Source organism: Carassius carassius, chromosome 48 (assembly GCF_963082965.1).
Source record: "Carassius carassius chromosome 48, fCarCar2.1, whole genome shotgun sequence".
Lineage (NCBI taxonomy): Eukaryota > Metazoa > Chordata > Actinopteri > Cypriniformes > Cyprinidae > Carassius > Carassius carassius.
In genome coordinates, this window is record NC_081802.1 from 1,044,560 (window position 1) to 1,065,263 (window position 20,704).

General features: G+C 40.8%; 1 protein-coding gene across 1 annotated transcript in view; it reads right to left on the minus strand.

The window, feature by feature from the left end:
* Positions 1 to 1,050: 1,050 nt before the first annotated feature.
* LOC132131923 (trichohyalin-like) overlaps positions 1,051 to 20,704 on the minus strand; it is a 56,543-nt gene continuing 36,889 nt past the window's right edge. Inside the window, exons 4-7 of the mRNA XM_059544096.1 lie at positions 7,016 to 7,648; positions 5,002 to 6,795; positions 1,521 to 3,380; positions 1,051 to 1,478 (exon numbers count right to left, since the gene is read on the minus strand). Of these exons, the coding sequence (XP_059400079.1) occupies positions 1,411 to 1,478; positions 1,521 to 3,380; positions 5,002 to 6,795; positions 7,016 to 7,648 (4,355 nt within the window). The 3' untranslated portion in view covers positions 1,051 to 1,410. The remainder of the gene's footprint in view (positions 1,479 to 1,520; positions 3,381 to 5,001; positions 6,796 to 7,015; positions 7,649 to 20,704) is intronic.

Here is a 20,704-nt window from a genome sequence, read left to right on the forward strand (position 1 = left end):
AGTGATGTTTAATGAGGCCAGTGGCTTCTATTTTTCTTCTTTTTGACAGTGAATTACACTAACTAAACTGTAGGAGGTCTACAGACACACAAGACTAGTTCACTGCTGGTGCCTCCAGATTTTCCTCTGGGGTTTTATAATTGAACAACATGCTCCCATCCAGACGTCGTCTCTTTCAGGGAAGACCTTGCATTTTCCAACATGACAATGCCAGACCGCATACTGCATCAATTACAACATCATGACTGCGTAGAAGCAGGATCCGGGTACTGAAATGAGCAGCCTGCAGTCCAGATCTTTCACCCATAGAAAACATTTGGTGAATCATAAAGAGGAAGATGCGACAAAGAAGACCTAAGACAGTTGAGCAACTAGAAGCCTGTATTAGGCAAGAATGGGACAACATTCCTATTCCTAAACTTGAGCAACTTGTCTCCTCAGTCCCCAGATGTTTGCAGACTGATATAAAAAGAAGAGGGGATGCCACACAGTGGTAAACATGGACTTGTCCCAAGTTTTCTCAGATGTGTTGATGCCATGAAATTTACAATCAACTTATTTTTCCCTTAAAATTATAAATGTTCTCAGTTTAAACATTTGATATGTCATCTATGTTGTATTCTGAATAAAATATTGAAATTTGAAACTTCCAGATCATTGTATTCTGTTTTTATTCACAATTTGTACAGTGTCCCAACTTTTTTGGAATCGGTTTTGTATGTTTTGAATAAAAACTTAGCATGTTTGGGGTGTGTGCAATTTATTTTGTAAAGGCAAAATGCTCTTTTAGGTTTACAACAGACCTTATTTCACTCACAAATCGAAAATATATAAAAGCCCATAGGAAAATCTGGAGGGAACCAGCAGTGAAATAGTTTTCTGGTATTTGACGCTGTGTTTGCAGCACTGTATGAGTAACAGATGTGTAAGGGTGTTTTCACACTAGCACTTTCTGTTCACTTTCAGTGTTCTTTAGAGCATTTGCAGTAAATTTGTAAGACAGACACAAGTGCTGTTATGTACCGAAACTTTGTAAACAAAACATTAATACATAAAAGTGCAGAGAGTAATGTTATGCATTTACCGCCTTCTCCTGCTCTGTCGTTACTAAGCAAAAGGGTAAACAGCTGCTGTCTTGATGAAGCAAGCGAACTGGGGTTCAGTCTAAATTATTATAATATGAACACAGTCCAGCGGGGGCAGGGGGAGGGGGGGCAATCGAACTCGGGTTCGGACCAGGCAAGTGAACCACGTGTGAAAGCACCCTAAGTGTAAGGAGCAGATGTGAACAGATACAGATACAGTCGCTCACTTACACTAGAGAGAAAGAGCGATAAAGTGAGACCCTTCACATTTACTACTGAAGACCAGTGCCAATTATTTGGCTCATCAGTAATGTTTAATAAAATTTCACATGACATGACATGACCGTTTATTTTTTAGGTCCTTTTCTAAACTTTTCACTTTATCATCTTTACCTTTTAGCTCACTGTCTTTATTTTTTAGCTCCCTCTCTTTACTTTCTAGCTCCTCTCTTAATCTTTTCGCTTCATTTAGTTGTTTTTGAAACTCTTCAAGTCTCTCCTTGAGCTCCTGAACCTGCTGATCTACTTTCTCTCTGAAATGATTCAGTTCTTCTCTTTGTTTTCTGACTTCATCTTCATATTTCTTTTTCATCTTCTCTATTTCTTCTTCATGTTTCTGTTTCATTTCATTATACTCTTTTTCTTCTCTGTCTATTATTTCTCTCTCCTCTCTTTCTCTTCTCTTGATCTCCTCTTCTTGCTCTTGTTTCAGATCTTCCATCATTTTCTCCCATCTCTTTCTTTTCTCCACTCGTCTTTCTTCATTCTTTTGTTTTCTTCTCTTCCACTCTTCTTTTCTCTCTCGCTCCAGCTGCTCAGAATGTCTTTCCATTTCATTTATCATTTCGTCATATTCTCTGTTCTTCTGTTCTCTCTCTGTTTTCTGTCTCTCTCTCTCCTTTTCCATTATCTGTTCTTCTTCTTCTCTCTCTCTTTCAAATGTCTTTCTCTTGTCCTCCAGTTCTTCTTGATTTTCTCTCAGCTGTTTCTCGTGTCTCTCTTTTCTCTCTCTTTCCTCTTCCTCTCTCTCTCTTATCTGTTGTTTCTTCTCTTCCTCCCATTCTCTCATCTGTCGTTTAATTTCTTCTTGAGTCTCTTTGTCATTTTCAGTCTTTTTTATTTTTCTCATCCATTCTTCTCTGTCTTTCTCTTCTTGTTTCTTCATCATTTGTTCCTCTGAATCTCTCTTTTTTATTTCCTTTTCCTGTTCTTTTCTTAACTCTGTCATGATTTGTTTGTGATCATTTTTCATATTTTCTTGATCTCTTTTATATTCTTCCTCTCTCTTTCTCTCTTCTTCTTCTTTTTCTTTTATCTCTTCTTCATACTGTATTCTCTGATCTTCAATCTCTCTCTTCATCTCCTCTATTCTTTGTTTATATTCATCTCTTTGCTGTTTCTCTTCTTCAGATCGTTTCTGATCTTCTGTCTCTCGTTTCTTCTGATCTGATTCTTCTTTCTTCTCAAACTCTATTCTGAGTGTTTCCTCTTGTTTTATGAACTTCTTCTTCAGTCTCTCTCTTTCCGCATCTATCTTTTGTTTCTTCTCCTCCAGTCTTGTTCTCATGTTTTTTTTTAATTGCACGTCATATTTGGCTTTTAATTCTTTAATTTGAGCCTGATTTTTCCTTTCATTATCGTCTATCTTTTTCATTCTCTGTTTAATGGAGATCGCTGCCTCCTCAAACATCTCATTAGTGAAATATCGGCCCTGATTCGATCTCTTCACCTTGTCTATCATATTGAACATATGAGTAACTTGTGTCTGGTCTTGTGTTTCTGTGTTGTTGAAAGCCAGGAATCTGTTTCCACAGTCTCTGATCAGTTTCTTGAGTTCAGTATTGTTCTCCATATATTGTTCTATTGATTGATTTCTCAGTTTGTCTCCTCTGGTGTAGAGAACAATGCAGAAATCTGCTGCTTTTGGGCCAAAGATCATCTTGATCATGTCTAAAGTGTGTCTCTCCTCTTGAGTGAATCTTCCCAAACTCAACACAATAATAAACACATGAGGTCCAGGAGCTGACAGAGAAACACACTTCATTATTTCTTCCTGCACTTGTTCTTTTGTCAGTGAGGGGTCAAAGAGTCCTGGAGTATCAATAACAGCTACTGATCGACCATCAACTTCACCAGTTACCTTTGTGCAAGTAGTGGTCACCAAACGTGAACTGGCTTCACTGTGAAACACATTTGTTTTGAGGATAGAGTTTCCTGTGGCAGACTTTCCACTTCCTGTCCTCCCAAACAGCAAGATTCTCAAACATCCTGCATCTGATGCTGAATCTTCATCATCTAAAAATGACAATAATAGAGTTTAGAGATTAACAACTGACCCTAAAGAAAAAGTGTTAAACTCAAACACAAAATGTAAACTATTTGCAGCAGTCCATTTCAGCGGTTCTCAGTATGTTTTGGGTCACCAATCCACATCCATTACACAGGGCTCCATTAAAGGGTTACTCCACCCCAAAATGACAATTTTGTCATTAATGTCTTACCACCATGTCGTTCCACACCCGTAAAAGCTTTGTTCATCTTCGGAACACAATTTAATATAGTTTGGATGAAAACCTGGAGGCCTGTGACTGTCCCATAAACGGCCAAGTAAATAACAGTGTCAAGGTCCATAAAAGCATGGCCATAGCCAGCTATGAGCTCACCGAGATCCAGACCTTGGAATGTTCAAAAATAAAATTTGTTCTCTGATTGACTAATTTCCTGCTAAACTCCTCATAAAATAAAATGCTTTTCTGATGTGATTTGAAATTTGAAAAGGGAGGGGAAAAAAGCAGATTCGAACCCCGGTCGATCACGTCAAAATGTGTATGACACATGCTTTACCTTCTGCAACACTGGAGCTGACTGTCAGGTAATGTCTTTTTATAATCTTGACTATCCGAAAATAACATGTTTGGTGGGCAATATGTATGTTTGCATGAATAATAAACAACTGATAAAATTATCCACCCCATAAATATAGTATTAACAAACTTTGATGCAATTAATAGGGTATGATTTAAAAATGAGCATCCCTCCAAAAACATCTACATTTCTGTCTCCTTTCAAGTGTTAAAGAGTATATAATTAGCTGTATTTATCAGGGTTATTATAGCATAATTCTATAATAAGGGGGTTATTATAGAAACCACCTGGACCTCAATAATTTGCAAAGCCTGGCTACGGCCATGCATAAAAAGTATTATAGTTTTCATTAGAATACTCCATCTGCTATCAGACATGCAATCAGGGTTATCTGCAGTGACAGGAACATTTTTTTTAAGCGAAGAAAACAAAAATAACAACTTTATTCAACAATTCCTTTGTCAATGTTCTCCTCTGTGTCTCTCCATATCACCATATGCTGTGTATGCTTTTCTGTATCACCTGTATCATCTTAGTTATTTTTTAAAAAGTGTTCCCGTCGCTTCATATAACCTAGATTAATGACAAAATTAACATTTTGGGCTGGAGTAACCCTTTAAATGAAATATAAGCTAACTGTTTACCCTGAATATTCCTTGGGGTGAAAGATCAAAAGGATAATCTACACAGACATTTACAGATTTATCTTCACAGTCTTCCTTGCTCATATTTACTAGTGAGGTTCATAATTCTGACCTCAACTGTATATCACAAGTGTCTAGTTTTTAACCACATTGCAACATTTAACCAGAACACAAGATTTGAGACTTGAATACAAAGCCTAGAGACAATGACTTGGTCCCAAATATCATTCAATTCTGAGTCTGAGTCAACTTAAGTCTCTGGTTAAAGTGTTTACAAGTTATTTATCTGTCGTTTCTAGATTCCTAAATGCTGCTTGTGAAACTGATGATTATATATTCAGTCATTCTATATTGATTTTTTTTGCAAATTTATATTTTAAAATTAGCTGGTAATTGTTTTGACTTACTGTTTGTGTGCTGAGCCTCAGGAGTTCCTGTATGAAGTTCATTAAATCTAAAACTTTCTTTCTCCTCTTCATCTTTTTGTCGTTTCTGTTTCTCCCATTCCTCTCGTTCTTTCTTCAGCTCCTCTCTTATCTTTCTCTCTTGTTCTTCTCTTTCTTTGATGTCTCTTTTATATTGTTCTTCTCTCTCTCTATATTCTTCTTCTCTTCTCTTTCTGTCTTTGTTACGCCTTTGTGTTTCTTCCTCCATCATCTTCTTCATTCTCTCTCTCTCTTTTACATGTTTGAACTGAAGTTCTTCTCTCTCTCTCAGTCTTCTTTCTTTCTCTCGTTTTAGTTTCTCGTAATATTCATCCCATGTTTCCTTTTCTATCTTTCTCCTTCTCTCATCCTGTTCTTCTATTCTCTTTCTCATTTGATCGTAATTCTGTCTTTCTTCCTCCATCATCATCTTCATTCTCTCTTTCTCTTTTTTAAGTTTCTTATTATATTCATCCCACATTTCCTGTTCACTCTTTCTCCATTTCTCCTCCTCTTCTTTTCTTCTTTGTCTTTCCTGTTGTTTCTGTTTCTCCCATTCCTCTCGTTCTCTCTTCAGCTCCTCTCGTATTTTTCTCTCTTGTTCTTCTCTTTCTTTAATGTCTCTTTTATATTGCTTTTCTCTCTCAATAAATTCTTCTTCTCTTCTCTTTTCTTCTTTGTCACGCCTCTGTTTTTCTTCCTCCATCAATAACTTTATTCTCTTCATCTCTTCTTCATGTTTGAACTGAAGATCTTCTCTCTCTCTCATTCTTCTCTCTTTCTCTTCTTTAAGTCTCTGATAATATTCATTTGTCATTTCCTGTTCTCTCTTTCTCTGTTTCTCCTCCTCTTCTTCTCTTCTTTGACTTTCCTGTTGTTTCTGTTTCTCCCATTCCTCTCGTTTTCTCTTCAGCTCCTCTCGTATTTTTCTCTCTTGTTCTTCTCTTTCTTTAATGTCTTTTTTATATCGTTCTTCTCTCTCAATAAATTCTTCTTCTCTTCTCTTTCTCTCTTTCTCGTGATTCTGTTGTTCTTCCTCCATCTTCATCCTCATTCTCTTTATCTCTTCTTCATGTTTCATCATCAGTTCTTCTTTTTCTCTGTTCACTTGCTCCACTTTCTCCATCAGTATGTTCTTCTGTTGTTCCTGTATTTCTCTCTCCATCTCTCTGAACATCTTACATGAGTAGTAACTCTCTCCGTTTTCTTTCACCATGTTGTCTATCTTCTGCAGTAGATCAGTCACCTGTGTTTGGTCTCTAGTCTCATTATTATTGAACACATGGAATCTGTTTCCACACGCTTCAATCAGTTCATTTAAAGCAGACCCAGGTTTTCCCAGAAACTGTTTGATTGTTTTATTCCTCAGTTTATCTCCATTGGTAAACATCACTATGGTGTACTTTAAAGAGTTTTCTCCAAACATCTCTTGGATGATCTTCACTGCTGTTTTCTCTTCTTCAGTGAATCGTCCGAGTGGAATCAGTAAGAGAAACACATGTGGTCCAGGCAGGATCATGGAGATGCAGTTGCTGATTTCTCTCTGGATTTCTTCATTACTGAGTTCAGTATCAAACAGTCCTGGAGTGTCGATCACAGTGACGTGTCTGTCATTGATTTGAGCTTTTTCTTTCTGACACACTTTAGTTACAGACTCTTCAGACAAGTCTGATGTAAAAGCTTCTCTGTCTAAGATGGTGTTTCCAGTTGAACTCTTCCCTGCTCCAGTTTTTCCAAGCAGCACAATCCTCAGATCACCTTCTCTTTCTCTTGAATCTAAAGATAGTCAAATAAAAGAGAATATTCAAGTGAATATTGTAAATTATACAGATCATCAGAGAATATTGTTGATTATCAGAATATTGAATATTTGTAAGCGTCATGTGCTGATCATATTATTTCTTTGGAACTCAGAATATAATATTATTTTACAAGTCTGTGTAGACTTCAGCCATCATGAAAAGTGATTAATCAATGCATGTTGTCTGATTATTACCTTGTGACTGAATCCACGTCTCGAATGAATGGACTCTTTTCTTCATTTCTTCTAATTTCTGCAGTTTCTCCATCTGTGCCTCCATCAATGTCTCTGTGGAGAAACGAACACCACTATTTTCCTCAACCATCTGTTCCAGTTTCTTCATCAACTCAGACACTTGTGTGTTGAGGCCGATGAAATGTTGTCGTCCTCCAAATCTCTCAATGACAGACTGTGTTTCTTCATTGAGTTCTTCTGTCTGATGCTCTGAATTCTGCTTTATGAGGATCATGATGTGTTTGTTGACTCTTGAGCTGAATATCCTCTGGATCTCCTCTATTTCTGCTCTGTCTTCATTATTAAGTGGAGCATCAGGAATGATGAGGATGAACACATGAACTCCAGGATGACAGAGAGACACACAGCGGTGAGTCTGACGCATCACTTCCTCCTCTGAGAGCTGAGTGTTGAACAGAGCTGGAAGCTCCACCAGACTGATCAGACGTCCATCAAGCTCCACGTCTCTCCTCACACACTCTGAGATCAGCTCTGATCTTCTCTTGCTCTGCTTCAGGATCAGGTTTGATGTGAAGGATTTTAATTCTCTGTTACTCCCACACACAAGCAGATTCAGCTTCACACCCTCTGGATCTGTGTCAAAGGAATAAACTAGTTTAACAATGTAATTTGAAATTAGATTAAGGCTGCATTCACAATATGGAATTACTGTAATCACAACTGCACTCATGCAAAACATGACTAAAGTTTAAAACAATGAGCTGGAGGTATGATGGAGTATGCCAAATATAATCTGAAAGATCATGTGTATCTTTAGCCAGATGCATTTGCATTGTGACTCTGCCTCAGATATAATCAGCAGAAGCTGTGCCTGTAAAGGCCCCGATATACTTCAGAGAAGTTTGTTTTTGTTCTTCATTTGGGGGGCAAAAAGAAGTTCAAAAAGGCTAAGCGAGTGTAAACTGTTTTCGAACATTCCGACACCCCCACGCTGCTGGAGGCTAGAAGTAGATCCTAGATGCCCTAAACACAATAACTATGAAATGATGAAGTGTAGGCAATCTAGGTGTGAGACAGGCACCAATTGTTAGAATATTATAAACAAAAGAATAATGATTAGCAGCAGTTCAGAGTCAAGTACCTCAGAATGCTGTTGGTAGACTTCAGTTCACTATTCAACACAATCATCCCTCAACAGCTCATTCACAAATTGGTCCAGATGGGGCTCAACACTTCGCGGTGCAACTGGCTGTTAGACTTTCTGACTGGAAGACCTCAGGCAGTACTGGTCGGCAGCAACACATCCAGCACCATCACACTGAACACTGGGGCCCTCCAAGGATGTGTGTTAATCCCCCTCCTCTTCACTCTTCACTTAGAAGATGACACTACTGTGGTGTTAGCAACAGAGATGAGACAAACTACAGGAGCGAAGTGAGCCACCTGGCTGGGTGGTGCTGTGACAACAATCTCTCTCTGAATGTGGAGAAGATGAAGGAGATTGTTGTTGACTTCAGGAGAGTGCACACTCAGCATGCTCCTCTGACCATCAACGGTGCGACTGTAGAGAGGGTGAGCAGCATCATCGAGAGCATCCTGACTAGCTGCATCACTGTGTGATATCACGCCTGCAACGCGTCCTGCTGCAAGTCACCTCAGGGCATAGCGAGAGCAGCTGAAAAGATCTCTCCCCTCCCCTCTCTCCATGACATTTATGGAACCCGTCTCATCTGTAAAGCCCTCTGCATCACAGGTGATCCCACCCACCCAACACACAGCTTCTTCAGTCTGCTGCCATCAGGAAGGAGACTGCGGAGTCTCCAGGCCAGGACCAGCATACTGAAGGACAGCTTCATCCATCAGGCTGTCAGGAAGCTGAACTCCCTCCCGATCTTGCCCCTCCCCTCATTTTCCCCATGCACCACTTAACTCTGAACCTCAGTGCACCCCTAGTTCCCACTAACACACTATGACCGGCACCAGACACTTTGTGCTCATTGGTCAGACTGAATAAGCTATTTTGCACTACAATCAGTATATTTGTTTGTTTACTTCAATGGTTTGCACTCTATCAGCCATGTGCCTTGTGATGCTTTACTTACCTTTTTTTCATTTACTTATTTGTATATTTGAATAGTTGTATTTTACATTTTGTCTGTATTTAATGTTCTACTGGTAGTGTTTTCTGTATGCACCAAGGTTCTGAAAGTAACACAATTTCAATTCTCTGTATGTATGTATGTACTGTACATGTGGAAAAATTGACAATAAAGCAGACTTGACATGACTTGAAGTATCATGTCTGCAAAACGAAGGAACCATTCTATTTCCATATCAGTCCTTTATGGGTAGTGTGACTGTCTCATAGTCTGAACATTTTAGCATGATGTGGAAAAACATATTGGAGTCAGTCTGTTACTTTATTTTATGAATTTTCATTTATTTTATTAAACTGGTTAAATTGTTATACCTTTTTATATTTTATGTGCTTTCATGGTTCACTTTTGATAAAAACAAAGGTTTATTATTGTATATTTGTTTGGCATTTCATTTATTGTATAACCTTTAAATTCGCTTATAGCAATGGGTTGATGGTCATCATCAGCGTATCAACGATGCATTAGGCCTACAACTCAGGATGTTATATCAGCGAAAAAGCCTGAGCAGCTCTCTACGTGGTTCTCCTGAGACAACCACTGCTGCACAATGCCAGCCGTAATTCCCTCGAGAGGGGAACGAGGAGATGGAGAAGGAGAAGATGGAGGAGAAGATGGAGATGGAGAAGAATGAGGAGAATGAAATGGAGAATAGCCGCATTTCCACTGTTGAGCTTAAAGCGGGCGTGCTAGTGTGTGCCAGGGCCAGTCGCGTTTCCACTGTCACTTCCGGGGCTTGATCGTGCCTCGTCAGGGCTTCTTCCGGCCAACAGCCAGGGTTTTTTGGCCCGACGAAAACCTTGGGCCAAAGCGGGCCAGCTGGGGCTAGAGGAGGAGTTATGAACAAAGGTGGAGTTTCTCCGCGTCTGGAGAGCTCCGATCATTTCAGAAAGGTTTAACGCCAGTATTAAAGACTTTTTAAAATAAGTTGAGCTCAAAACTCACTCTTAGTCAGCAGCGAGTGTTTGAAATAACTTGATACGATGTGGATTATGATCACCATACAAGGCAGAAATGTTTATAAGCGATGTAAAAGACTTTGTGCTCTAAACATTAACATTGCCACTGTAAACATTGTAAATGTGACCGTTTGAAGAAAAAAGACATCAGCTTCTTAACTCTCTATCACAACCGTGTATTTATTTAGTAACTTATATAATCTGTCGTAAATCTCATCTCGAGAGTTTAGCTCCACGTAGCCTATCATAAAAATGTAATGTTTTTTTGTTCGGGAGCTTTATAAAAATAGAGATATTATTCATTTTTAATGTGACGTATATAGGCTACTGAGGCTACAAATAAACAGAAACGGACTCGACTGAATAAGCAGGCTATTTTCATAAGCGTTAAAAATAAATAAAATAGAAATAAATTTATTTCTGTGTGATTAATTTTGAGTCCTGATAAATTAATTCATTATGATCAATGTCTCACTTATTCTATAGTAAAACATCGATGCTTTTGAATTTGAATACTTAAAGCATGCAAACAAACGGCCAAACATCTTCGTTTTGTGATCGCGCATGTTCCAGTGACTTATTTCTTAGTTTTCTCTTTAACTTCTCTTTCATGAGTTCATGCTTACATATAATTAGCTGAGGTGTGGTATGCATATTTGGTGTGCTGTCCGGGGAAGGGCTCCGAGCTCGGGAATGGCCCGAACCTAGAGTACCCCCCCTTCCCCGTCTATTTATAAAGTGAACTCAAAGTGAGGAGATGGGGTGGAGGAGGGATGCTGATAAACCATCAATGGATAGAGGTAAGTCAGCAATATTTATACTATTGGATTGATTACTTGATTATGGTCCACCTGTGTTGATTAGGCTAAGTATCTGACGCGCTCCTCCCGAATCTTGTTAATAAAACATCATTTGTTGGTGAAATGATGAGGTTGCGTGACGTTGTTCCTGAGAGGTGTGTTAAGGGCAGGTTTTAGTGACGGCCTCTGTGCTACAGGTCCGAGGCTATTAGCCCCGTCCGGCCCGTTTTAAGCCCTGGCTCGCACTGGCCTGACAGTGGAAATGCAGCTAATGAAGAACATAAAATGGAGAAGGAGAATGAGAATGAGGAGAAGGAGATGAAGGAGATGGAGAAAGAGAAGATGGAGAAGAAAAAAAAATAGGGCCTGCTATTTTCACCCGCTGGAGAGAATTCTCTTTGCTGCTATAACTACAGGGGCCTGCTGTTCTATCCCTCAGCGAGGGAGGAACACCCCTCAAAAAAGAAAAAGGGCCTGCTGTTTTCTCCTGCTGGAGTGAACACCATTTGCTGCTGTGACTGTTATGCAAACTACAGCTATAGTAAACAGTCACTTTTGGACATCAACAAATGGTGTTCCAACATAGTTTTAGATCATCCTTTCAACTTCAGCGAACTCCCGCTAGAGCTACAGAGATCACTGCGGACAAGCAGATCATTCGTACCATACCAAACCAAGATGGGGAAAGCATGTAGGGCTGCGTGCTAAGCTAAGGGTAAACCCACATCGACAATCTCTCCCCAGCATCTTCCTTGGCAATGTACGGTCTCTGATGAACACGACTGATGAACTAAAGATCTGGACCCTCACACAGAAATGGCTTATGGATTGTAATGTTATGTTCTTCACTGAAACATGCCTCTGCAACGATTTCCCAAAAAGTAGCAGCAACCTCTGGTAATAACAAGGGTTGGTGGAGTATGCATTTATGTAAACAAATCATGGTGCACAGACTCTGTCATTGTTGATACCTACTGCTCTACTGATCTGGAGTTCCTGATTATCAAATGCAGGCCATTCTATCTACCACGTGAGTTTACATGGCATTGTTGCTGCTGCAGTTTATGTACCGCCGGATGCTAATGCTAATGCGCCTTTGAAAGGACTTTGCCTTGCTATGAGCAAATTAAAAACCTTGCACCTGGATGGAGCCTTTATTGTTGCTGGGGACTTTAATCACTGCACTTTAAGATCTGTTCTTCCTAAATTTCACCAAAATGTCTCCTGCACTACAAGGGAACATAAAACATTGGACCATGTTTATACTAATGTGACTAAATGTTCCTTGGCATCCATATCTCTGATGACCTCACCTGGTCCCCAAACACCTACATCCTGGTCAAAAAGGCACAGCAGCGCCTTTACTTCTTACGGAGCCTTAAGAAAGTTTACAGGGATCCTTATGGAATTCTACCACTGTACCATTGAGAACATACTCTCAAACTGCATGTCAGTTTGGTACAGCAATTGCTCCGCATCTGACCGCAAAGCACTCCAGCGGGTGGTGAAAACTGCTCAATGGATCACTGGCACCCAGTTAACTTCCATTGAGAACATTTATCACAAGCGCTGCCTGGGCAGGGCAAGAAACATCATCAAGGATGCCTCTCACCCTAACCAAGGACTTTTCACCCTCCTTCCATCCGGAAGGCGTTACAGGAGCCTACGCTCTCGCACTAGTAGGCTGAGGAAGAGCTTCTTCCTCCGGGCTGTGACACTACACAGTATTTGCACTACTTGTATTTTGCACAGACTGTACATTGTTCAAGCTATTACACTGTAAACTGTCTAATGTAGTTACTGTACAAAACACAGTAAACTATTTCTATAAAAATATTATACCGCTACTGATATTTTGCATTGAAAACATTGTTTAACAATACTTTTGTACAATCAACCAACTATTGTTCATAATGTACATATAATCCTACATTACATTCCTATTTATAAATGCTTCACTTACTCTGCACTTATATGTATTGTGACACGTGTCCCGAGCACTCAGCAGCGTCGCCCTGGCAATGGCGCAGACACACCTGCGCCTATTCATCACGAGCTGAGCGGTCACACCTGCGTGCCATCAGCCGATGCACATTTAAACCCCGCAAGCGGGCAGAGAGGTAAGAGATGTCTCAACGAGACTCGGCTAACATTGTCTTTTCCTCTGCCCTTAGAAAGCAGCATGTGACCGCCAGCCCCAACGCCACAGGAGAGCACGGACCCACACTGCACTAGAGCACTTTCAAGACAAGACACCGAGCACCGAACACCCAAACCACCTCACAGCATCGCCCGTTCGTTCACCGATTCTCTTAATAAAATCCACCCTTCGGGGAACTTACCCTCATCCTCGTGTCGTGTCCTACTTCACCCCGCCACACTGGTGGAGAATGCGGGCATAACAGTGAAGTGGACATCGACGACCCTAACCCTCACCCCGTGCTACGAGTGGATTGGTTTGGATTTCTTTGTTTTGTTTTTTTTCCTCACGGTCTCTACCTCACAAGTCTTCTCTGGTTCCCCATGTGGCGCTCCTCCCCCGACGATGGAAGACCTGCTGAAACATCTCACCGAGGTGAGCATTCGCCAGCAACAAATCATGGAATACAAGAGTATGAATGAAACCGAACAAGAGTTGGCCGCGTCGTGGTCGACCGCCTCCTACGTGCCCTTCCCCTTGGCTGGCGGGCTGCGCCGTGCACACCGAAAACGCACCACGGGCTGAAGTAAAGTTAAAAGGACGGCCTCCTCGCCCTTCTGGACTCCGGCAGCGCAGTCAGCCTAGTCAGGACCTCCATATTACCTCCGCGGGTCGACACCAAGACCCAGCTCCTCATAACCTGTGTGCACGGCGACACCAGGGAAGTGCCTGCGCGGCGAGTCACCACCACTGCGCTGATAGACGTTGGGCTTGTCCGAGACCTCCCCGTACCGGTCCTCCTGGGAAGGGACTGGCCAGGGTTCAACTGCCTACTCGCCGCGTCACCCAGCCCGCCAGCCGGCCGGGAACCGCCCATCCAGGAAGCCCGGCAGGAAGGCCCTGCGACATCCCGTGCTGCTCGCCTCCGACAGTCCCAGGGATGGTGAGTTTCCCCGCCCTCACCCTAACTTCTACTATGATTTGTTTCAGCAGGTGACCGGGGGTTTCTCTAGGGAGCAGCACGAGGACGATCGCCTCAAACATTGCTGGGCCCAGGTGAGGGTTGCCGAGGGGAAGGAGCTTCAGCCGGCACCCCACCCAACACCACATTTTATTGTGGAAAATGGCCTGCTCTACTGTGTCGCCCAGCGGCAGGGGGAGGAGAAGACCCTGCTGGTGGTCCCGCACAGCAATACAAAGGCGGTGATCAAGATCACCCATGCCCATCCGATGGCAGGCCACCTACGAGCTCAAAACACCATATAGCGCCTACGTGACCGATTCCACTGGCCGGGCCTCGAGGCTGAGGTCCGTCGATTCTGCCAGGCCTGTGCAACGTGCCAGCAGACGTCGCCTCGAACCCCTCCCCCCAGCCCGCTGATACCGCTACCCATCATAGAGGTGCCCTTCGAGCGGATTGGGATGGATTTGGTGGTGCCGCTGCCGAAGTCTGCTCAGGGGCACAAACACATCCTGGTCATCGTGGACTATGCCACCCTGTACCCTGAGGCTATTCCCCTCCGGAAGGCAACAACAAAGGCCATAGCCCAGGAGCTCTTCCTCCTCTTCATCCGGGTCGGCATCCCGTCGCAGATCCTGACTGACCAGGGTCCTGTGCAATCATTTGCAATCAAGTCAACGATATAGCTGTAAATGAAGTGACCCCAACTAAGCAAGCCGAGGCGACAGCGGCAAGGAACCAAAACTCCATCGGTGACAGAATGGAAAAAAAACTTTGGGAGAAACTAGGCTCAGTCGGGGGGCCAGTTCTCCTCTGACCAGACGAAACCAGCAGTTCAATTCCAGATTGCAGCAGGTCTGTACTTCTACTCTACATAATGACAATAAAAAGGCAGATTTAAACAAGCAGGTAAGTTTAAGGCAACTGAGGAGAACTTCCAACATAGGAGAATGAAAACTGAGGGGATCAACGGAAGCAGATTATCTGGGTTGAAAATTCTAGTCGTTCAATGGATAGCAGAGAATCATAGGATCGACAGGCTGACAGGTAGGCAAGGGACCATCTGAGTAGCTTGTAACCTTGAGACCAGCTGATGAGTGATTGAGGAGAGTGTGTATATATAGCATGGGGAAATGAGGTAATCAATAACAGGTGTGCTGATTAGGGACAGGGTGCAGGTTTGAACCAGGCAGGCTGCTGGGAAATGATGTTCTGGGATGGTGACTGAGAATGTGACAGTACTCCCCCCTCCCCAAAGGCGTGTCCTCACACCGTATTTAAACCTTGGTGGAGAAAGGGGGAGCCATGACAGAAACAAGAGCAACCAAGGTGGAGCTAACGACCACCAGAGTACTGGAGAGGGATGTCTCCATGGAGGAGCAACGGCTCTCCTGGCCATGACAAAGGAACATGATTCACATGAGTAGGGAACAGCACTCCTGGCCATGATAAGGGTACTTATCAACTTCCAGAGTTGATCCGATACCATCTTGTCTTTTTAAATCATATTTTGATTCCCTCTCTCCTGTTGTTTTGAGAATTATCAGTAACTCTCTGTGCACCGGTGCTGTGCCAGCAGCACTTAAAACAGGGATCATTTTTGGGCCCTTTACTTTTTTAGTATTTACATTTTTCCATTTGGCCAACTTTTAAGAACTCTTGGTCTTTCACTTTCACTTTTATGCCAATGACACTCAGATCTATATACATTCAAAACCTGATGTCAATATGCCTGTGTCTCTTCTTTCTTAATGTTTTACTGAGATTAAAAAATGGATGTCTAAACATTTTCTCTGTCCAAACATTGACTGAAGTGATGCTTATTGGTTCACCTTATCAATTGCATAAAGCAGAGTCCATAACCTTAAGTGTGGATGGCTCTGCTTTACAATTCCAAACTAAACTAAAAAGTCTGGAGGTGATATTTGACACCAATTTAACATTTGACCATCATGTTCGTAACACAGTCAAAGCATAATTTTTTCATCTCAGAAACATTGCCATATTATGTCCCATGTTGACTTTCTCTGTGGCTGAAAAGTTAATCAACACTTTTGTTTTTTCATGTATTGATTATTGTAACGCTTTGCTGGATGGAGTTTATAAAGCTACCCTACGTAAATTACAGTTGGTACAAAATTCAGCTGCTAGAATTCTAACTAGGGCCAGTGCAAGGGAGCAGGTCACACCTATCCTGGAAAAATTGCACTGGCTTCCTGTTAGTTTTCGTATTGATTGTAAAATTCTCATGCTCATTTATAAGGCCTTGAATAATTTGCCACCTCAATATTTGTGTGAGCTTTTAACCCCCTACACTCCTACTCATGCTCTACGCTCTTCTGAAGCTGGTCTTTTAACTGTCCAAACAACATGGCTAAAAACTTGGGTGATCAGCATTTTTCTCCTATGGCTCCTAGGTTGTGGAATTGCCTGACCCTCTGAGATTAGGAATGTTGAATCCCTTAGTGTTTTTAAATCGTCCCTTAAAACATACTTTTTTAGGATAGCTTTTATGTGATTTATGTGATTACTTTGTTTGTTATTATATTAGCTTTTTAATTTTTTTGTTTGATTATTTTTTTACTTCCTGCACTGTTATTTGTATCTTTTAATTTCATATTTTTATGTAAAGTGCTTTGATATTCTTTTTTTAAAGGCACTATTGTAAGGGAAACAGGTCAATTTAGCTCAAAGGGAATCATTTAAGATTTTGAAGGGGATTCAAACAGAATCACTGTTTCACGGCTGATCACTGAGGCACCCTGCGATTCACTGAACGAGCCGTTTAACATCAAATCTGCACTGGATATTAATATCCAAACTATAGTGAAAACACTATTAATTAGCACAGTAACAAGATCGGCAGTTTAAGACATTAACTTGTAAGCACAAAACACAAGATACTTCTCTTTTCGATATGAATAAGGCTTTATTAGATAAATCTAAGACATATAAACTAATCTAACACATAAGCGCACACACTCACACATTCACACAAGTTGCAGGAAGATAGAAAGTTAGGAAAGGATGAGTTTAAGAGAAAATGTGGAATCCCAAGTTTACAGCAATGAAATAAAAATAAAAATAAAAAGTGAAATTGCATAGACATCAACAGCCATCAATCACTTAATTAACCCTCGCATTGAGTTCTTCAGTGAGGTTAAAATTATACTAGATACACCAGTATAGATCAGTATGGAGGTACTTTGCCTGTGTAAAGGGGTTCCCTTTGTTGTCATTGAAAGGGGGTTCCCCGATGTTGCTGATTGGCTGGAAGTTCAGTAGTTGTTGAAGTGGGAAGCCCGTGGTGGGGCGTTGGCTGAAGACGCGGAGTTGTGTGGGCTGGTTGAAGTTGAACGGGCACTCGAGGTCAGACTCGGAGACACGACGTTACAAAACTTAACTCAGAACATGAAACTCTCAAACGGAAACAAAAAGAAACTAAAGTAAAAGAACAGAAGTAACGTTTGACGAGACTAGGTGGTGTTTCTTCTCATTGTGGCTAGGTAGCAGCAGGCGTGCAGGCCGACGCACATTGGAACCACACTCAAAGTACGCTAACAGTATCATAAATCATATGTTATCTTATCAAGCATGTGGTCCGAATTTTTCCGCTCTTGCAGGGTCTTATTTAACAATAAACAAGGACATGATTCCTATAACAAGAATATGATACATTTGACAAATAACTGATGGTCAGGACTGTTTCAAGATAACAGATTCAAACACGTACATACTAAACATGAATATGTATCCTTAAGCTATCCAATAGTTATTAAAAGACATACACAAGAAGTGATTATAACATGATAGTCAAATGTGTGGGTTACATATAAATGAATATGGAGTTAAGCGATGGACTGATATTCATTTATAAGTTCATTTTGGTCCATTTATATCTAGAAAAGACAGTTTCTGTGCCATTCTCTGACATAAAGATTTCTGTGGAGACCAGAGGTTAAAAGGCCTCCTTAGGAATTTCAGTCTGGTTCTGCTAGGTGGGGGGAAGTCAATCCAAGGATCTTGTTTATTACTCTCATGGGTTTACATGTGCTGGCTGGCATTGCATCTTGATTACTTGTCCCAAATTTGACAATCTCTTCTCCGAATTGAAATTTTCAATTATTGCTCTAGTGGTGTTAATGTTGAAAGCTGTTCTGTGGAAGAGTTGGTTGGTTATCTTGCTTTGGACTTGTGGCACTAGGAATGATTTATGACCTCCTGTTGCCTTTCTGAGGAATTCGGCTTGTGTTTCAACCACAGTCCTGATCGACTCTTTAATTTGTGTGGTTCGGGTCTGATACGCTACACTATATAAAATAAAGTTTATTATAGAGTGACCATATGCGCCGTTCATAAGGGACATGTCCCGGCCAGGATTTTAATATTGCCTAAAACATCCAGAGCAGTTTGACCAATAACATGCAGGTATTGTACGTAATCGACCAATTGTGGGGCTGCGTGTGAGAAGGTGAGATCTAGAGGGAATGATCAAAGCGATGCAAATATGTGCACATGTTTGTTCGTTCGATCGATTTGAAGCATCGCTGCGCACAAATCAAAAAAAAAAAACACAAAGTGTGCCACAATGCTTCATGTCAAATGAACGAACAAACATGAGAAAGCAATTTGAAAGAATAAGGAGCCGTCTGCTCTGCTCTTTATAGCTCTCATGAATGATACACAACCATCAACCTGCACAATGCAAATAGCCAAAACCTGGATATTTCAGGCATAATTAAAATTAAAAGTGCTTCTCAAAACCGCTTCTCAATATCATTAACTCGTCGTTATCTTTAGGTCACGTCCCAAAATCATTCAAGCTGGCGGTTATTAAGCCTCTTATTAAGAAACCAAAACTAGATCCTTGTGAACTGACAAATTATAGGCCTATTTCAAATCTTCCATTTATGTCTAAAATTTTAAAAAAAGTTGTGTCTGCTCATTTGAGCACCTACCTGCACAAAAATGATCTGTATGAAGAATTTCATGGCCCCACCATAGCAAAGAAACTGCACTTGTTAAAATTACAAATGACCTGCTTCTTGCGTCAGATCAAGGCTGCATCTCATTTCTAGTCTTACTTGATCTTAGTGCTGCGTTCGACACCATAGATCATGACATACTCATAGATCGATTACAAAACTATACAGGTATTCAAGGGCAGGCTCTAAGATGGTTTAGATCCTACCTGTCCGATCGCTACCATTTTGTTTACTTAAATGGGGAGTCATCTCATTTATCATCAGTAAAATATGGAGTACCACAAGGATCGGTCCTAGGTCCCCTTCTATTTTCAATATACATGTTGCCCCTTGGTAATATTATTAGAAAATACGGAATTTGCTTCCACTGTTATGCTGACGATACTCAACTATATATCTCAACGAGACCAGGTGAAACCTCTAAATTATGTAAGCTAACAAAGTGTGTTAAAAATGTAAAAGATTGGATGACAAATAATTTTCTCCAATTAAATTCGGATAAGACAGAGATATTAATTATTTGACCAAAAAACACTACACAGAATCTTGTAGATTACAATCTGCAACTAGACGGATGTACTGTTACTTCCTCTATAGTCAAAAATCTGGGTGTTATATTAGACAGCAACTTGTCTTTTGAAAATCATATTTCCCATGTTACAAAAACTGCATTCTTCCATCTTAGAAACATTGCCAAGCTACGAAACATGTGATCTGTTTCTGATGCAGAAAAGCTAGTTCATGCATTCATGACCTCTAGACTGGACTATTGTAAAGCACTTCTTGGTGGTTGTCCTGCTTCTTCAATAAACAAGCTACAGGTAGTCCAAAATGCAGCAGCTAGAGTCCTTACCAGGTCAAGAAAATATGATCATATCACCCCAATTTTACAGTCTCTGCACTGGCTACCTATTAAGGTCCATATCAGTTACAAATTATCATTACTTACCTATAAGGCCCTAAATGGTTTAGCTCCTGCGTACCTAACTAGCCTTCTACCACGTTACAATCCATCACGCTCCCTAAGGTCATAAAACTCTGGAATTTTTTTTGTAGTTCCAAGGATAGCAAAGTCCACTAAAGGAGGTAGAGCTTTTTCACATTTGGCTCCCAAACTCTGGAATAGCCTTCCTGATAATGTTCGGGGTTCAGACACACTCTCTCTGTTTAAATCTAGATTAAAAACGCATCTCTTTCGCCAAGCATTCAAATAATGTATCTTAAATTGTGAGTGTAGTTGCATCTGATCAAATGTGCATTTTTATTCTTTAGCTTGGGTTAAAATAATTAATTTTATTTTGTTGGATCAGCAGCTAAGCTAATGATGTCTCTATTTGTTTCTATGTTTTGCCACGGGATTTACACCCCGTGGCTACTAGGATTTACACAAGCTCCAGTCTGGATCCAGAACACCTGAGAAGAGATGATGCTGACCCTCAGAGGACCCCAGATGATGCTAACCCTGAATCAACAAACAGAACTAACAAATATTGCTACAAGTGTGACTGCATCATATAATAATTATTAATTATTAATAATATTAATAATGTTCATCGTCTGGCTGACTACATCTTGTATTAATTTTTCTACAAATCCTGTCATACGTGCACAAACTGAATCACCACTTAAAAGCTATTATTAAATATTGTAGAAACATAATTTTCTGTAAAGTTGCTTTGCAACGATTT